This window comes from Larus michahellis, chromosome 1, assembly GCF_964199755.1.
Source record: "Larus michahellis chromosome 1, bLarMic1.1, whole genome shotgun sequence".
In the NCBI taxonomy this organism is placed as follows: domain Eukaryota; kingdom Metazoa; phylum Chordata; class Aves; order Charadriiformes; family Laridae; genus Larus; species Larus michahellis.
In genome coordinates, this window is record NC_133896.1 from 67,296,094 (window position 1) to 67,316,465 (window position 20,372).

The 20,372-nt window shown below is 37.7% G+C and overlaps 1 protein-coding gene across 16 annotated transcripts in view; it reads left to right on the forward strand.

Annotated features, from left to right (window-relative positions):
- The window catches only part of WNK1 (WNK lysine deficient protein kinase 1), a 107,319-nt gene that overhangs the window by 33,999 nt on the left and 52,948 nt on the right, over window positions 1–20,372 (forward strand). For all 16 annotated transcript variants that reach the window (XM_074583915.1, XM_074583857.1, XM_074583886.1 and 13 more), the window contains exons 2-4: window positions 1,278–1,450; window positions 6,146–6,366; window positions 8,385–8,542. In XM_074583915.1, the coding sequence (XP_074440016.1) occupies window positions 1,278–1,450; window positions 6,146–6,366; window positions 8,385–8,542 (552 nt within the window). The remainder of the gene's footprint in view (window positions 1–1,277; window positions 1,451–6,145; window positions 6,367–8,384; window positions 8,543–20,372) is intronic.

Sequence of the window (20,372 nt, forward strand, 5' to 3'; positions counted from 1 at the left end):
TGAAAATTGGAGCTTCATCTGGAAATGAAGTTTGTCCATGCCCACAGATAGTCTGTGAACCTCTTAGAAAAAGTTAATGATCTGAGTGAATATAGAATGTTTTAGATATTAGCATGGCTGAATGGTATTGAGACAACATATTACCTGTAAACACAGGAAGAGGAATTGCTGCCTGGAAGACAAGAGGAGGTTGTGAGCAGTATAGGAAAACCCTGCAGGTTTTTACTACCTCCTTTTAATTGAAAAGGAAATATGGAATGAAGTGACTTAAAATTATTACTCAGATTTGACAGAGAGGTCATTGGTTGTTCCTAAATAACTGTTAGAATCAATGATGCTAACATTCTGGGCTTTAAGTATATCCTGAAATGTGGTGGATTTTTTTTTAATTACAAACTGCATATGGATCCAATTTATGTCAGTTGATCAGTCTGACTGGTGTCACCATTGTATTGGTAATGTATTGGTAAACTCGCAATGCTGAATGACACAAGGAGACTGTTTTCTCTTGAGATGTGCAACTTATTCTGGTAATAGCTGCTCAGAGTCTTGATGATATCTGATAGCCAGTTGTTTGTAGATAATACAACAATATTGTCCAGGAATGCTTTTTCGTGATCTGTCTCTGGCCAAAAGATTGCTTTCTGTTGCTATTGTAAGTTATTTTTTTTGTTTTCCTTGATGCTAGATTACAGGAAGCTTGCTCAATCATGAGGTCACGCTTTTAATCAAAGAAAATCCAACTCATTCACTTGTTCTTCTAAAGTTATAAGTACATACTATATGTTAGAGAGGTTTGATGCTCTATCCCCTGTATGGTTAATCCAATCTGTTACTTGTGGTCTGGATGTTATACACATAGGAATAACTCAAGATTATTGTTATGTACAACCTGAGAGAGATGCTTTCAGTGATCCAATTTTGTCTAGTCTTGAGCACTTCTTTATTTGAGAATGTTATGTCTGCCTTCCACCTCAAGTCAGGCAAAGACTAAATTTATTAGAATAGGGGAGGAGGAAACAGGAAGAGGAGATAATCTCCAGACTCGCAATTCTTACCTCTGAGAGCAATCAGATTGTAAGGAAAAATATATGATAAAAAGACTGTAGTAGAATGTTGTTTAAATAGCATATTTAAGGGTAATTGCAAACAAAATGGCATTTAAGACTGCTGATTCTTACTTGTTCACTGACTGTACCCAACTGTTTTTCAAGTTGGTGCTTCTCTGAGTAAGAAATAAAGCAATGCTTTCTAACATACCTTTTCCTTTTCATTAGGATCGGAAGCTGTCCAAGTCAGAGCGACAAAGATTTAAAGAGGAAGCTGGGATGCTGAAAGGGCTTCAGCATCCCAATATTGTCAGGTTCTATGATTCCTGGGAGTCTACAGTCAAAGGAAAAAAGTGTATTGTTCTTGTGACGGAACTCATGACATCTGGAACATTGAAAACGTAAGTAAATTAAGGCAAGTCAAAGCATATAAGAATCATTATCACAAAATCAGAGCACTAGAAATATATCATATTTCAGAATAGATTAGAACAGAGCCCTTTTGCTGAGGGCTAAACTTCTGTAGGGAAATAGGGAAACTCTTGTTTAAGGAATCATCTTATTAGTGGTGCAGGGTATGGTAGAACATCCTTTAAGTTAGCAAGCTTGTCATAATCTTTCTTGTAATGTCCTAGTAAGCACATGCAGAAAACTTTCAGATTTTGAGAGCTCGGGAAGACAATGCTCTATTTTAACTTCTCACAATTTTTCATTTTCCTCTCCAGCTGCTTTCCATTTAGCACAAGTGTGTTTGTAAAATTCAGAGCAGGAATTAATTCACCTCTTTTTGTGAGGTTTTAGGTGTTAGTACAGTACAAAAAATATGGAAAAAGGAAAAAAAACCCAACCCAACCGAACAAACCCACCACCTGTTTGTTTAGCTGAAACTTCATGAAGCAGTACCTAACAAAAAAGTATGCGGGTGCCTGCAATTTCAACCTGTGAAGTAGCTGAATGAAAACAGGTCTATGTTTAAGCCAGAGTTAAAAGCACACACCAGCAAATCAAGCTGCCGCGAGGGCCCTCTAGTGGTTTGTAGAGTCTACGAGGAGTTCTGCTGAAATCACGCCTTTGCCTTGCGCTGCAGAAACTTGCAGAGCTGGGAGCTTGTTTGTGAGCATCTAGTCACCATTAATCTACTGGAAATAAAACTGCCAGCATTTGAAATGCAGGGATTGTGGGTCGTTGCCTTAATTCAGTGCCTATTTAAGTCTTGGAGAGGCATTCAAATCCTAAATGTGTAAGCAGGCTGTAGGAGCTGGAAACAATTTGCAGTCTGTTTGGTTAAAATAGCCTGTTGAACATCTTGTGTTTTTACGATGCTTATTGATAGCCACAAATGGACATACTTAAAAAAGGAAAAAATGGCTCTTCGGGAGTCTATACTGCAATTACAGGGAAGCGTTTGTCTCTTGAAATAGTACTGGAGGGCACTGCAACTTTGTTTACAGCTGTATGTTCAGGGAAGACTTTTCTGAGGCTGTTCAAGGTATTTCAGATAAAAGAATAGATCTGTTGCTTCATGTGCTTTTTTCAGAGCAGTAATAAAGTAAATGTTTTACAGCTCTATACAGATGCCTTTAAAGCTACCTAATTTTATGCTAGAATATGTAGCGTTGGATTTAGCTTTTTTCTCCTTTTTACTCCTTTTTCCCCCTTACAGATTTTAATATTTGGATTGGCTTGTTATGTGGTGGCATAAGCAAGATGATAAAGTAATAATAGACAGTTATAAAGTAGGGAGCTGGTAGGAAGAAATAACTCAGATTTGCTGGCTATAGGATTATTTTCTACTGTGGAGTATGAAGGTCTTTTTATTTTAGTCAGAAAGAAATAATAGACTCTTCTTAATTGAAGATCTTTTAAACTGTAGTCTTCTGAGTGGGGTTTTTCTCTACTATTGTATAGTTTATGTTATAATTGTGATTTAGCTTATTTCTGTCCACTAGACTTGACAGGTAAACTATATGGGAAACTTCTGATGTGCCAAATATAATATCATTAAGTATTTCATGTACCCGTGTCATATTCCTAGATTTACACTGCATGCTTGTGTTTATGATATTTGGCTGACTGTATATTACTTACATATCTTTTTTTTCAGTATGTTTACATTACCTGCATTTAATTCCTCGTTTTGAGACTTGGGACATAGATGTTGTCACGTTATGTGAACAAAGTGAACAGAAGAAAAGTGTGGTGATAAATTAAATTTTCCTCACTTGTTTGTGTATTTGTATACATTTAGAGATATATACACATAAATAATGTTAAAATATTGTGGACTCATTTTCAAATGCTGTCTGGGTGAATTTCTAATTTTGCATGAAGAAAAGTCCCTGAACTCTTGCATACCAATGGAAAAGTTTTACAACTCAATTGTTGTAAAGAATTAAACTGCTTTCTGATATTGTATGCTATAATGGAATTAAAATATTGGGGAAAAAAAATGTAGTTGTCTATTTTAAGTCTTGATTATACTATTAATGAAGACAGCAATTTTTAATCTAACCTAGGTCTCAGCCACTAGTTTTGTCTAAAGATGCTCTAGTGTGTGTTTGTGATCCACTTTAAATGAATGTCAGCTATCTAGTAGGACACATACCTTCAGAACTATCTCTGCTAATTTAGTAGGGTTTCCTATAGCTCCTTCAGCTGAGATGCTCAAGGTCAGGGGCCTTCCTGCAAAAAAACCCCCAAACAACAGGAACAAGGCTTGGTGGAGGACCACCAGAACGGTCAGGTGCTGGAGTACCTGCTCTGTGAGGAGAGGCTGAGGGAGCTGGACTTGGTTATCCTGAAGAAGAGGATCCTTTGGGGGAGACTTCCAGGGCATATGAGGGAGTTGGTCAGGCTCTTTGCAGTGGTACATGGTGGGAGGATTAGAGACAACAGGCATAAACTTGAAACAAAAGAGGTTCAGACTGATACAAGGAAAAGCTATGTCAATAGTGAGAGCCAGGCAGTGGAACAGGTTGACCCAAGATGTTTTGCAGGCTCCATCCTTGGAGATCCTAGAAACCTGGCTGGATACAGCCCAGAGTAACTGCCTGACTTCATGGCTGACCCTACCTTGAGCAGAAACTTAGACTAGAAACCTCCTGAGGTTTCTTCCAGACTGAGTTATCCTGTGATACTAGGAAAACTGAAAACATACTGGTGGATAGGTTTGTCTGTGTATTTTAATGTATTTATATATGCTTCCATTTTAAAGTGGTTTCTACCTTAAGTGACATGTGACTTAGTTCATGACAGTGTTATGGAAAAATGACAGCAACACTGCTGGGTGATGGTTGGGCCCAGGTCCTTTAACAGTGAGAAGCTGGCAGTACACTAGCATATTTGAAACCAAGAATGTAATTAGGGATTCCAGATGCTGAACTGAAGTGCCCCTACCATGTGATCTTTGGAACAGGCTCAAGAGAGATGAATGAGGGTTGTGTCAATAGCAAGAATTCAAGTGGTAGCTGATGTGATCCAGAACCTCCTTCAGTTTGTCTCCTTCCTTGGCTTGGCTTTTTCCCTGCCTGTCTTTACATTCTGTTTTGAGACTTGATTTCCTTCTGGAACTGGGTCCCAATTGCTTTTACAGATCTGTTTTCACAGCAGGATTATTGCTAGCAACTTGATTTTCCAGATCTTATTTTGAACGGGAGAAACTAAAGTAAAAGGGATTAATATACTGCATTTTTATGTTGGCATTGATTCAGGTGATTTCATCAAGACTTCTCGTGATTAAGTGGATATGCAGAAGAGACTGAATATTACCACAGAATAATTGAACATGACTTGGTTTTATTTTAAGATTGTAGTTGCTAGACTCCATGCTGATCACAGAATTTACTACCAGTCTTGCAGTAGTGTGAAACTGGTATTTATCTGAGACTTTGAGTAACAGCGGAATAGGAAAAAAGTCCTTGCTCTACACAGCATGCTAGTTCCTTTCTCTCAGTGTATTTCAGCCCATACTTTTTCAAAGGGAAGAAAATAGTAACTGTTCACTTCAAATCGTTTTACCCAAAGAGGGATGATGAGAATACACTGCTGGAAACCACTTGAATACTGTCATAGGTTATTCACCTTGTGGAATCTCTAATCTGTTGAAATGAAGGAGTAAAATAAGATCGTAGTCATAGATCGTAAGCATAGGAAAATACTTTTGGTGTGAAATTTGACTCTTCTGACATGGGACTTTAAAAAGTGTCAATGTTAGAACAATTAAGGTTGGCTCACATTCTGCCTGCAAAGGGATACTGACTTTACTTGTGAGCTCTCCCATGTCAGTTATTTGGCAGAGCCTTTTAAAGACTTCCCTGCCCTGTTCATATCTGTCCATACGTTTGAAGTAGTGAGTAGTACCAGTTAGACTCTGGTCATCAAACCCCATCCGGTACGAGGGAAGTGATCTCTAAGAATTTCTAGTTTGTGTGACAACTTGGCAGGTGAATTTGAAGCAGGCTTAAAGTGTAAGCTGGAATCCTTGACCAGAGTGCTTGGACTAATATTGATAAGTAAGGTGTAACAACTTCAGAGCTCTTGCATAGTTTGCAAGAACTCTGTAGGTACTTGGTTGTTACTAGTGTTTTGTCTCTAGTGCCCCACCTTCCCACCCAGTTACATTTTATCAATGAAAAGGTTATAAGTATTTAGGCAGTTTTAGGTTAAAAGGTAAGGAGGAAAAAAACCTCTTTAATAGATAAAGGATTGTCGCAGTGCATAAGTTTTTAACTCCGTGTCAGGGAAGCAGTGCCTGGAAATTTAGCAAGCCAACTGCCTAATTACCACAGGGTCTTTTATGCAAATGAATTATTAGCTATAGATCAAACATTTCACACTTGTCTTTGAGCACTAGAGTCCCCTGGTTAGAAGAAAGGGGTAGAAATTCTGAAGAGGGCAGCTTAAGTTTTAGGAGGGGAAATAATTTTCAGTTCCTCTGAAGTCTTGAAATGCCCAAGTAGATCCTAAAATAGAAGGTGAAGTTGAAATTTTTGCTTCTCTTTAATTACTGTTTTCTTATTTCAGAACACCAAATGATGCAGCATAATCTACTACTTGTTAGCAGAACCTGTTTAACCTTCTGTTACTTTTTTCATTAGGTATTTGAAAAGATTTAAAGTGATGAAAATTAAAGTACTGCGAAGCTGGTGCCGTCAGATACTGAAAGGCTTACAATTTCTACACACGCGCACTCCTCCCATCATTCATAGAGACTTAAAATGTGACAACATCTTTATTACTGGCCCCACTGGATCCGTCAAGATTGGAGACCTTGGTCTGGCAACCCTGAAACGAGCTTCTTTTGCCAAAAGTGTGATAGGTAAGCCTCTCCTGTTTTGGAGGCTGGTGAGCCAGTCTACCTATTTGGAAACTTGAGTCTTACTACAAGCTTTCTTTTAAAACATGGTTTCAAAGGTACATGGTCAAAGCCTGGAAATGTGCAGGCTTTGTTTCTTGGCTGATGAGGTCATTCTGTCTTCCTGATGAGGTTATGTGTTGAAATTTTTGTTTTGCTTTTGAAATTTGTATATTAACGTCACGTATTTTGGAATATAGATTCATTGCCCTGCCCAACAGTTTAGTGCAACATTGTTGATAAAACCACTCTTGACTACATATAAATCTCAGCTTTAATATGATGCTTCAATAAATGTACAAATGAATTTTGGTGATCAAATAGCACTTTGATATTTAGTCTAGCATAATTTATACAGCCAATCAATATTTTTTTTGTCACCAGGGGTTAATATTAAATCTCTTACACTTAGAGTAAACAGAAACTAAGGTATATCAAAGAAAGTCTCTCTCTATATATGTTATATCCCAGTCAGACTGTGGTATAATGCCTTACTCGGGGAGTCTATAGAATGTGAATTTTTATGTAAGTTAGGAGGATGCATTGGGGATGCTTATGTTCTTATGTATCCACTAATAAGCTTATTCAGAAATTGGTTTGATGGAACTAGTATAGTCCTTCTTGTGACTTCTTTAAAGAATTGGTTTTATCAGCTTTGTTTTTATAGTTGGGTGAAAGGGCTGCAGAGAATGAAGTTGCTCTCACTATTTAGAGCTTGCTAAAATGCAGTATTACTCAACAGTCCTATACTAGATTCCTAGATGGGATCAATGGTTTATACCTGTAAATTGTCTTGCAAGCTGTCGCTGAAATATTTCCTGCTTCTTAACCAAGTCAAAGTATTAATAGGAAAGAAAAATATACAGTGTCAAAAAATATATTTTCTTAAGCCTGTGCATCTTATCCTCAAACTTATTATTGGAAAATTACGGCCTTGTATCTAGCTGTCTGTTAATGGTTAGCCTTTGGATAAATGACTGCAATTGCATCCGCTTTTTGGTTTAGTGTGGTGAAAACAAGTAATGTGGCTACAGAATGGTCTGTAAACTGTCTTGAATCTGGTGTCTGCAGGAAATAATTCTGTGCTTAAATTTACAAAAAGCAAACTTGTATCTCTGGCTTAAAGTAAATCTGATCATACAATGCAGTCCCTTTGCTTACAGAGGGGATGCTGTGATTCTTCACTGGGCAATAATTTTCTGCACACTACTTTAATGGGACTTGTTGAATCTCACGCTCTATGCCTGTAACTCAATCTCTCTGTATTTCTGAGTATTTTTGACTGTAGGATGTCCCTCACTAATGCCTGTATCTGCAGTAGGCCTATAAATATACTGCAGGTGAGAAGGTAAGTATATGAAGAAAAGGGCTCTGGTGAGTGGCCTTTGCAGAAAATTACTTTTTATCCTTTTTTCATGAAGATTTTTATTTATAACAGAGTTTTTCATTGCAAGGCCTTTCCCCAACCATTCTACTTCAAAAAGTAGATGGAGAGCACCAGGTCAGAGACTAGCTGTGGGCTCTTACCAATACTACTACTTTTGCAGCAGAGGGCAGTCGGGTAATTTTTGAAACAAGGTTTAATGTGCCTCCTTTTTTACAGGGGAAAAAGGTAAGTGTCTTAACTCTCCTTAGTATTTGGTTTGCAGCCTGTGGCTAGTCTACGGTTTTCCCCTTTTATCCCCATCTCTCCATTTGACTACAGCCTGATCCAGTCTGTTTTGATACTTATATTAACTAACATGCATAAACCAGGAATTGCATCAGTCCTTTCATGCCATTCTTATTTCATAAAGGCCTTGCAATGGAAGACTCACAAAGTATGTTGATGCAACAGTGACTAAGGGTTTCCTCCCTCTTTTTTGCCTCCACTTTCTCTTGTCTCATAGGTCTGCCCATCCGCTTCCTCCTGCGGTGAGTAACGCCAGCAGCCTCTGCTCGCTTTGAGACATTTAGAGTCTGAATCGTTCTTTTAATTTAAGGTACCCCAGAGTTCATGGCCCCTGAGATGTATGAGGAGAAATATGATGAATCCGTTGATGTATATGCGTTTGGGATGTGTATGCTAGAGATGGCCACGTCTGAGTATCCTTATTCCGAGTGCCAAAATGCTGCGCAGATCTACCGTCGAGTGACCAGTGTAAGTCCCTCCCCACTACTGATTCTACAGCTACTACTACTAGCAGCAAAGGCATACAGCTGGGTAGCATTAAACTGTGAAGTGTGTGTCTGTGTGTGTGTGTGTGGAAAAAAGCTGACGAGGTTTTTTGGGGATGGGTGGAAAGGTATATGATGATTCAGTTTACCAAACGATCAGTCAGAAGGCTGTAAAATATGTGAATGGAAATAAAACTTCGCATGTGTTCATGCTCTTCCTTCAATATATAAGAAGGTATTGCATAGGGTTTTAAAAAAATAACCACACCAAAACCAAACAACAAAACACATTAGAATAGTAACAGATTATTTTCTAAGCTACTGGGGGACGGTGAAAGTCTTTCAGTCTTGAAAATTAGATGGTAACTTTGTTCTCTGAAATAAAGCTGGATCGCAAAATCTGAGCACTTTAGCTTAGCTGCCTGCCAAGGCAAATCATAAACTGTTACCTAGAGTAAATTTAAGTTAATTTACTGAATTCCAAATGGCCTTTAGCTACTGTGTGTCAGGTTCACTTACAATTATGGAGTAGAAATACTTGGTAAATGGCAGGAAGGTATTCCACCCTGAGAGGTGCTGGTAAGTGTAGTGGTCATGGAAGCATCGCCAGTGAAACCAAATAAAGCTGAGAAGGCAAGCAAGAGATTTGAGTTTGCCCATCTGATTAGACTAGGTGGAACCTACAGACCTTGAACGTAGAAAGCAGAACTGTAGTGCTGGAAATGTTCAGGGTGGCTGTGGCTAGATTTACTTTGTGATATCTAAAAGAGTGTCGTGAAGACTATACCAGTGCAGTAAAACAAACTGCACACGTTCAAACTTCTGATCTAAGCATTCAGAAAGAATAGTGAGGTGGCCACTTGGGGAAGTAAAAAAAAATTGCATTGGATTTCTTAGAATACCTGTGTGGGTATGCAGAGGGAGGAAACAAACTTACCTTTTTCTCCGATCCATAGACAAATGAATTCATGTTAATCTTTTTGTGTGTTTTATCTTGGAGAAGTTGGAGATTTAATAAATGACTTGTTTAGCTTTGTAAAAATAAAATACTTATTCCTGATGCCTCACACTGCAAAAGGCAGATATAATTACTGACTTACAGATGTGGAAGGGAGGGTCTTCATGTCTGAAGTAATGAATTCCGAAGGAAGGCTTGGTGAAATAAAAGACTATCCGTTGTTTAAAGGGGAATATTGGAGAGGCACAGAAAAAGAGGAAGACAGAAGGGATAAACGACTGTTTTGGTTTTTTGAACAGATGTTAGAGTAAGTTTATATATACACATGCAGAGTATTTTTTTTTGCACATTGGTGGATTTATCTGTAATTTTGTAAATAGAGAGGGAAAACAAGGGTAAAGTCTAGCCTTTACTCTGCTTACAGCATAATCTGATTTGCAAGCTATTTGGATCAGTGAAAGAAAACTGAGTATCTTACCAAAACAGTCTTAGTGGTACCTTTTGCTCGGCTTATGTATGTATTTTGGCCAGAGCCAAAGCAGAATAATTTGGATAAGCACTTTTTTGCAGAACAGACAACTGATGTAACTGCCCTGACTGTTACTTAAAGTGCTAGGAACTAGGCTCTGGTGAGAGTTGGCTTTTGAGAAACAGCCTTTTTTGAGGCTTGGGAGGCCCCAGGTCTTAAAGAGCTGGGGTTTTTTTCCTGGTCTGTGAAGTACTTAGCAATTGGAAAGCCTTGTAGGGGCTTGTAGTGGACAAACTTATCTAGAGACTTACCAGGATTCAACTTACCATTTGTTTATTGTGCTTGATGTTTCTTTCTCCCCATATTTTTTTTTTACTGTTGAACTTTTAAGTGGATGAGAAATGCTGGTAATTTTTTGGTCTGTCCAACACCACCTTTTACTCTACTGCTGATGGTTCACAGCCTGAATTTAATTGTTGAACATTACTGCTGTTTCTTCTACTGCTTGAGAGCTCTAAAATGTACTTTGATATGAAATCAAGGAAATCTTGTTTTCTTTCAGAAGGAGTAAAAGACAGGGAAGTAAATAAAATGAAATATACATCTGTCTGCTTCTAGGCAGAGAATGAAAGGCTGTGTGCTCTGGTATATTTGGGTTTGTTAATTTCATTGTAGTCACAAAGCAGGTTTTTTTTTAAAAAAAAAACCACAACAAAAAACCCCCCACAAACAAAACTTCAATAACTTTCAAGGAAGGCTTTCAGTGAAGAAAAGACAATATTATCTGGAATTAAAGCATGAACCTGTCTTAATTGATAATGGAGAATTCAGTGTTTCTTCTATAATGTGGAAAACAGAACCATGTTATGAAAGGGAAATAAAATACTCTTTGTATTCTTTTTACCAGTCTGAAAGCTCTGTGAACCAATGCGAAAAAGAACCGTATAGTTTTCTGCTCTTGTCCTTTGCTTTGCTCCCTGTTAAAGAAATAAGATTTTTCTTTCATTTCAAAGGAGACTTTAGAAGTTTAGACAATGTCTGCAGTTGTGATAGACGGATGAACCAGTTGGAAATTCGATATTGAAAAGGACTGTGTGCAAACCATCAATAACAGAGTGGAGTCAGAAAACGTCTTGTGCAGGTGACTCCAGTGGTACTTACCAGCACAGGTGAATGTGATTTGTGGAAGATATTTAACACTTCCATTTCAACACCTTGGTTTGCTACTTTCTTAGGCATGTTTAGTAATATTTTGAGGTGGTAGCTGTAGTCCTGCGGTGCCTTAAATGAAGGGATTATTTTATCTAGATGCATACACAGAGACCAGAGGGAAAGGCAGTAATAATGGTCTGCTGCTGACAGTCATGCTATGCGGAAGCTTAAAAACCACTGAAACCCCAAAGGCAATAAGATCAAAAAGTGCAGCCACTCAGTGCAGGTGATATGTGTTTAAATGAATTGATGTTTCTTGCCTCCTTTGTGTAACTATTAGGCTTAGTGAAAAGCGGAGTTGCTCCATTAGCTTAAATCCTTGCTATTGCTTAGGACAGAAGCCTGTAAAAGGTGTCTTAATGCCAAGAGTGTCCTCTCAGGTCTGGACTTGGTACTACCAGCTTACATTCTTTTCTCCCACTTTGTCTGTGCCTTGGTCTCTTTTTCTAAGATGACCTTCAGCCACATTGCGTTTTGACCTTATACCTTTTGTGATAAGGATTGCTCTAGCTGATGCCCAGATACTGCAGCATTGAGTTGTTTGCCAGGATTGCCGAGAGTACTCGGTTATACGTTTTACCTTTTCTGTTCAGGGTCTTCCCTCATGGTTGTAAGCAGTTTTTTGATCAAATAATACAGTTAAGTAAGCAAAGGTCTAGGTATCAGATCTAAACGCTGAAGTTTCTTCCAGAGATGAGACATTGGCAGTTATTGTTGGCCCAGGCAGTTATTGTTGCTTCATGTCTTGGCTAATAGCACTGCTGCATGAGTCTGCTGTTTGCGAGATGCTTGTCTATATTGTCTACATTGTCTCACTGGGAAGTTCCTGTTTTTCCTTAAAGCAGTGCTAGCGTAAAGTTCCTGAATTTTCCCTGCACAAGAAACAGAAGGGCAATTAAATTCGTTTTCTGGCTCACTTTAACTAGAAGAATTCTTTCAGTAGAAGAACCTGGGTAAACGCCTAGCTTAGAAAAAACCCCCAACTGTCTACAGTTTGTAGGGCTCAAGGTGTTATGCTGAACTTTGTTTTACAGTTCTGGTAAGGAAGCTGGCAAGAGTTTGACAGAGTATTGACCTCTCTTTGTACTCATATCCTCTAGCATACTCAGTCCAGACCCTTTCACTAGCAGTTTCTTTAGAAAGGAAAATAAGATCTGTATGTCTTCTCACTCAAACATAAAGGAGTTTAGCCTTCCTCTTTGTTTTGTTAAATCATAATGTTGCAATTTTGTTTCAAAAAAAAAAAGTTTTCTTCATTGAAGCTATTCTCTGCTGTTCTTTGGAAATGGTTCCAAATAAATTAGTAGTTAGTACTTAAAAGAAATTGCAACTCCTGGAATTTTTACCTTACTGGGATGGCGGGGAAATCTCCTCTGAGGCTTAAGCAGTGTGTCTTTTCATCTGCGACCGAATGCATCCACTGGGCACTTATTGCTGCCTACTTGGCCTCAGAAAAAAACAAACATCTAAGCCTGTAATTAACTGAAAATAAGCCACAATATTAAGGTAGTCTTGCCTGCTCCTGTGACTGACTTATTTCTCCTTTGCCTTCTCGTGCAGATACAACTGGCTGTGTGATACACTACTAGGTTAGGGAAGGGGTCCCCCCTTTTTCTTTTCTTTTTTTTTTTCCCCCAATTCTGCGCCATATCAAAGCAATAGAGACAGTTCCAATACAAAATGTAATCAAGATACTTAATTCTGTTACATACTCACTTGCACAAAAAAAGGAGTGTAAGATCTTGGTAAAATTCAGGAAAGTTTCCCTGTTTGACTTCATTTCCCTTTGGAGACTGGTATTATTTCTTTGACCTGTTCCATGCATATTTCAATTAAACAATTTGTCACAGGAGATATTTGAAATGGGCTACATGTGCATTTAAATGAAAACAGAGATATTTATAGAACAGACATCTTAAGTATGATTTCTTAATTTAGTCTGTTTGGGAAGCAAAGCAGTGAAGGCATAACTAACTGCAGTAGCTTCAGCTGCTTTGTCTCAGCCTCTGGTGAGACCGATGTAACCCATGCAGTTGCCTCAAAAGCTGGCTTGGTTTTCTCTTGCTCATGTTGCAGTTACCGCTCACAGATGTAGTATAGACCCCGATTACTTCGACACTGTATTTCCTTCAAGCTTGCTTTTTGCAGCACAGAGGTTATTTTTCAAAGTGTGTAGAGGTACTGATTACTCAGTTTCTAATACTTGGATGTCACAAGTCTTAAATCTTCTAGGTGATTGACTAGTCCCAGGACTAGTAAAAAGACAATTAATGGGTTTAGTATGCAGATCTGTCTCATTCTTGTATATCTACCACTAACATAAAAATCTAAGCATGTTAGCTGCAAAAAAGTTAATAAGACCATCCTTAGTTTCAAATATACTAATCAGCTGAGTGTGAGCAGAAAACTTCCTTTTCTCTTTCACCCCCTTCCCATTATATAAACTTACCTTTTAAGTTCTCCTGGTGGACTTGTGGTCTGTACTTTATTTTCTGCGCGCTTACTTTGACAGACTGAAGTTTTGCACTTGTCCTTGCTTTCACCAAAAGCCAGTCTCTTCTCTGTAAACAAATGTCTGCCTTCTGAGCTGGCCTTAAGATGAGAAGGAAAAAAAAAAAGTATTTTGCATTTTGATTTAAAAAAGAAGTTCTGTACTGAAGTGTTCCACCGAGTGGGCACAACATTTTTGTTCTCTGTTCTACAGAGCTTAAAAAAAAGGCCCAAGGGAACAAGATACATAATGAGTAACCTGACCGGGCAGTGTCTGACTCGTTTAAAAATCCCTAATTTCCGTAACTGGTGGGGACTGAAGCTCACTGGTTAGAGTGAAGGTCATTCTGTTGGCTGGAAACCAGGCAGTTACAAAGTGCTGCAGTTTGGTCAACTGAGATGAAATTAATCTCTTCTTTAGTGTCTTAAAAGTTAGGCATCATAATTGTCTAGATTAGTCAACTACTTCATTTTCACTAGTGATGCAATGGGCAAAGTATCCCAGCTGTTTTCTTCTTCCTGAGGGGTCCTAGGCAGCAAATATAAATGCTTAACATTTAGACTTATAATTAATTTTACTTGCAGTGCGTAATGAATGTTGATGCATGTCCTCTTTTGCTTTCTGGAAGCAATATGCAACTTTTTTTAGGCATACATAAAACTCTTTACCTTGAATAACTTGATTTCATGAACCATGAACCTCTGTATCATGGTTCAGATAGACACAGAGACACCCCTCCTATTAAGCTTTCAGGTGGAAAAAACAATGGAAAAAAATCAATGGAAAAGTAGGGGGAGGTAATCCTCAGACAGAGCAAATAGTCTTTTGTTAAAGCAGATACTGAAAAGCCATGAACCTTCAATCAAGCACAGGAAACAGGTTAATTGTAAGAAAGGGCGAACTCTTGTAATTGTATTCATTGAAAGAAGAAACTTCAGGTACTTAAATATCAAATGGAAAAAAAATTGCACATCATGTGCAATTCCTCTGCATCACACTGAAAGGACTAAAGAATGCTTAAGCTTCTACCACTTGCATCTTATAGCTGTTCAAGTCGTTTGCAAGCATTTTGCTGGAACGTCTTTAAGAGTGAAGAATCTTCCTGGGCTGGAGGTTCAGTCACTGACTCATCAATTCAGAAATATGTAGCCTTAAAAATGGAAGATGGGAATTCAAGGTTTTGAAGCGTTAATATTTTAAGAAGCTTTGCATGCTAGATAAGAAGTCCTCTTTAAGAAATGACAATGATCTAAGTAAGGAAAAGCAGGCATTGGCTTGAACACTGAGATATAACATGCCTATATGGTTTGCGCAACTAGGGCAGATGATATCTGAAGTTGGAAAGTAAAAGGCTCATTCAACTGAATTCCTTTCTAAAAGTAGCTTGCTTTTATGAGTTGATCTTAGAGGCATTTGTACTATTCAGCATCAAAAGCTTCTAGATTACAGCTAAAACTGTTTTGTCAATATTGGTCATGTAAAACAAACTTGGTTTGAAGTGAAAGGAGATACTTCTTATTTATATTGGTCACTGCTGACCCTGGAATGTGTTTCTTAGCAATTTTGAATTGGATATGATTTTAAAATGATCATGAATTAAAAGGGGGGTGAAGGGCGTGAGCTTTGGTTGAGTTGCATAAAATCAAGATCTAATGTATTTTTAACACCTGAAATCCTAGAATTTGATTGTACTGTAGGGTTTCCAAATGTGTTTTTAGAAACCTAAATAAATTGAATACTGATTAAACAATGTATATTTAAAAATTTAAAAAGTTAATTATTTCCTAAGGATCAGGTCTCTTAAAACTGTGTTACTAATATTTAATATTCTGTCCTGTACTGACATCTATTTAGCTCTTACATTAATTGAGGTTACTTTAATTTAACAAGACATGGGAAGGTGGCTCTCCTTAGGAACAGGGAGGTGGTAAGTGTTATTAAAAGGCCTGGCTTTGCAGTGTGATGAGAACCGTTAATGAATCACTGAAGCATTACTGTAGGGAGACTGATAGCTCAATGTTATTTATCAGTTTAGTGCCACTAGTCAAAATACTGACATTAAGAATGTACGGGCTACTACTTCTTGACCTGCTAACTGTACTGCTGTAGTTGCAACAGGGGTAGGAATGGGATAAGTCCAGGAAAGTTTTAGTCTTGTGGAAGCTGACAGGGGAGTTGAGTAATACTAAGTTATTTTGAGATTATTACGTGATTCATAGGCTAGAACTCCACTAAAATTTTACATAAACCCTTTATAGTTATCTCCAGGTTACTCAGGGCTGTTGCCAGAGCAGGCAGTGACGTGGGAGTACGTATGCCTGTTTGAATGCTTGTGTTTGTTCCTATATTAGAAGAGTGAAGGTCACCAAAGTTGAATGTGATTTTGCAGATACTGTTTATTCCTAAAAATAGAGAGATGCAACAGGCTAAAATGTGTGTGTATATATGAAACTTTGTAGCCTATTGTGTTTAATCTTTTTGTGTGAAGAGAAAAAAGGCTGTTGCTTCTCTGTCCAGTATAAGTATTTAGAAGCTTCCTAACACTATGAGGTTGTGACTTGGTTTTAAGGTAATCTTATTTCTACATTACCACCATCATAAAGTTCCCTGCATAGCAGACAGGGATACTTTCTAGGACCACCCTCTGAAACTGTTGAATCTTTTGGTATACAAATAGAAGTCCTTCACTCCTATTAGAATAAGTCATAAAATAAAAGGGATGATGCCTCTTGGTGCATTGTCTGAATTGTGCAATATTTTCAGTGTTTCCAGCACCATCCTGGGCTTTTTAGTAGGTATCTTCTTCTAAAGGCTAGTTCTGGTACCAAATGTGTTTTGTGGTCTGTGTTAGATTGTTCTTTTTAATTCAGTTCAAAGTTCACTGAAACTAATCTGTGGCTTTTGAATTACTGTTGCTGTACTTGGGTACTAGATGATGTTTTCCTATCAGAATGGTTGCTGATTAAAGCAGAGAATGCAACTAATATAGTTTGATTTTTTTTTTCTTCAAATAAATCTATTTTTCCATACTGAAAATAGAAGACAGACGCTTTTAGTATTGTGTCACTGTGGCATTTCTAAATTTATAGCACTGAAATGTGTGTCTAGGCATGCCTGTATTTTCTGGAAAGCCATCTCCAATCTGAAGTCCCAATAAAGAAAAGGGTCATTCAGCTAGCTCAAGATGTTCACCACTGCATATTCTTGTTCAGATGATAAGGCTGATAAGCATCCCTGCTCCTAAGTGTGAGGTTAAAGAACTCTGTGTGATAGATTAAACTGACCTTACCTTCATGCTCTCGTGCAAGAATAAAAACTGAAAAGTTAGTGCCTCATCCACTTGTCTAATCAGCCTTTATAGTTGTTTCAGAAGAACTTCCATCCTCATACTGTGGGTTTCTAAAGTAGGCCCTTTTCACTGTTACATGCGCTGATATCCTAATTGTTTGCCAGCTATACACTAAGGAACTGTGTCCTGCTTTGCAGTTACAAAATTTCCTGTTCTAGAACTTGAGTAATTTCTTCTATTCATTAGAATTGCTGTAGTTACAGTAGGTGCTGTGATTAATTAATCTACTTTTTAACTAAAACCATCTGCTTAGCTAGTCATAAGGGCTCCAGATTATTATGACTTTTGAAATAGGTTGATATTTTTATTTACCTCGTGGTGCTGAGGTACAGTGGACTTTCATCTCTAAAGCAAAAACTTTAAATGCCTTGTGTGTTGGGCTAGATAATTAGTCAATAGGGTAGTTGTAAGGCATGGTGTATATTCAGCAGTAGTGCATAACATAAGTTGTGTTTCAGTATTATCAGAAATACAGTGGTGTTTTACTTTGTTACAGCCTTTTACTTAAGAGTGCTGGAAAGGATCACAGCCAACGATTTCTAGGAAGAGTTATGACTAGTTCTTGTTCAAATTTAGCTGCATGGAAACAAAGCAACAGTACTGTAGTCTACTATACCAGTCTTGTAAGGCTTTTAAGGCTGTAAATTCTCTGACTTTAAAAATACAGTATTGAGACACTAGCAAAGAAGTTTAAGCAGACAATGTCAGTGTCTGCAGCTGCTGGGCTTGGAGATCAGTTGAAGAATACAGATGTGCAGGTGGTGGCTAGTCAAATGAGGAGTCTATTTTATTCTTGTCACCAAAGATTATCTCATACAAATGACTAGGTGCTTCTTTTAAGCAACCTCACACACTTTGCTAATAAGCAGTTAGTATGGGTGTGTCAATCGAAATACAAATATACCTTGTGTGTATAACAACTCTAATAATTTATATTTGGGATTTTTTTTACTGTTGTTGGCCTCAATTGTTTGAGAGAGGTGGTAAATTGAAGAGGATGAGAGTTTCTAAATTGTGATCAATCAGGTTGCAGCAAGTGGGCCTGTATAAATATTACAGTGCCTCTATTGTCTTTACAGTGTGTTTGTGAAATATGGGCATACGTGGTTATCTGTTGCAAGTCATGAAGACAGCTGGTCTGTAGAAATTTAAGAGTCATGGGACATAGATTACTTATACACCTGCATCGCAGAGGGTGAAGACCAACTGCTTAAGCTATTTCAGTGACATAGAGGTCTCAAATAGCTGAGATATGAATTTTGATCTGGATGATGGTAGATCAGTCAAGTTCAGAATATATTGGCTTCAAAATGTGCAATCATTGTTTTTGATCAGAAGAGAAGAAAACTAGGCCTGTCCTAGTCTAAATAGTGCCTCATGAGCTAACTCCATCTCATCAGAAGCTTTTATCTGCTTCTGCTGCTTGTATTGCAGTAATGCTATTTACTCTGTTAGGATACTGATCTGCTGTAGAGCTTATTCTGCAGGATTTACTCATTTAATTCTTGGCAGAATTATCAATTGTCCAGAATTAATTGCTATGAAAATACTGAAATCAGAGAAGCTAAATTTTCACTTCTGTTAAATGTGTTGCATTGTTTTAATTTTTTTTCCCTGCAGTCTCAACTACTCTAGCTTGCTTTTTAACAAGAACAATAACATCCATCCTCCGTAGGCAACCGCTATCTCTCTTGAAAGGAGTAAATCTTAAACTAAAGTCTTCCTTTTCACAATATTCAATTGGATTGGGATGAGAATTATCAAATAGTTACAGTTGTAGCCTGTGTGAAATAAGGAAAGAACTAAATCTGAAAGATTGTTTCTAGAACAGACAACAGGATTTAAGATGAAAGATTAGAGAAGGAAATGGTGGTGAAATGGTTAAACGTGTAGATTTTGAGGGCTGGGTAAGTAACTAATAGCAGGTGGTGAAATTTAAAAGATCAGGAGGTAAACCAATTTAGATGCCATGTATACCATTGCCTGGGGGCTTCTTTGAGAGTATGGGGAAGGAGGTAGGATCATTGACTTGTTTTCCACTGGAATTGTATTCTCTGTCTAAATTCCTGGAATTAATGGTTTGTGGCAGCCTGGGACTGGCTAAAACTAGAATGGTAACAACTTAGCAAAAAGAAAATATAGAGACTTTAATTACTTTGTTTGTGGGATTTGACTTTGCTACTGATTCTATTAGCCTCTGGACTGCAACGTTGGAACATTTTGTTTGAGAAGATTAATCAGTTACGGTAGAATTCCTTTCAAGCTCTGCAGTTATAGCACCTTTGAAAAGAGCCAAGTAAGAATTGTGGTTAGACTGGGACAGGTAGGCCCTGTGCTTGTTGATTAATGTTCTTTGCAAGTCACGCAGTGTACCCCAGAAAAGTGTAACCGTAATCAGGTGTGCAAAATGTTACATTTTTATTCCAGTGAAGTAGATTTACTTTGACTACAGAGTGTCTATTTGTTTTGAGTGCAACTGTAACAACAACAAAAAAAATCTATAAGCAATGGCAAGCAAAATTCCAATATAGTTTATTCATGATACCAGTAAGTACTGTTGAAATGGAGATGATAATCAACAGTTAGTTGGGGTTTTTTGAGGGGGATATAAAATGTCTAGTTAAGCAGTTGGAAGGCCAATTAGCATAGCAGAATCTTTAATGATCCCTTTTCCCTTGACTCCTCTAAAGTTTCACAGCAGCTGGTGGAGAAGATTTCTAAAATGCCCAGTAAAGGATTAAAAAGTGTTGCTTTTGCAACACTGATGTTGTATGGTATAACAACACTGGTATAATTGTGGTATACTTGAGGAACTAGGAGTGATACTTTGGGGTGAAAAGTGATCTTGATAATTTGAAATGGAATTTTATCACAGTTTATCATCACTAGTTGGTCAAAATTCAATTGCTTACTTCACACTTTAAAATGGTATATGTGATCCTTATTATAAGGAGCATTGCTTCTTATGCCCTTCCAGAAAAACCAAAAGCTCTGAAGTTACGGACAATGCATTTTATTAGTAAACAAGTTTTACAATGGCTGTTTGAAACTAGATACCAGCAGGGAAAAAAAAGATGTCAGACTCTAGGTTTAGGTTTGGAGTATAGCAAGAGGTATTAGAACATATAACACTGTGGATTGTTTGTGCATGTGTGGCGTAAAACAAGCAGTGATGTGGCTTTCTAACTTTGTCCAACAGTTTGAAAATCACCTTCAAATTCCTATTCCCTTACATTAAGCACCCAGTAAAAGGAAAGCAGATAATGTTGCCAATGGTAGTAAATGCGATTGTCAGGAAGGATGGAACTGGAACATATTATTTTATCCTAGTGCT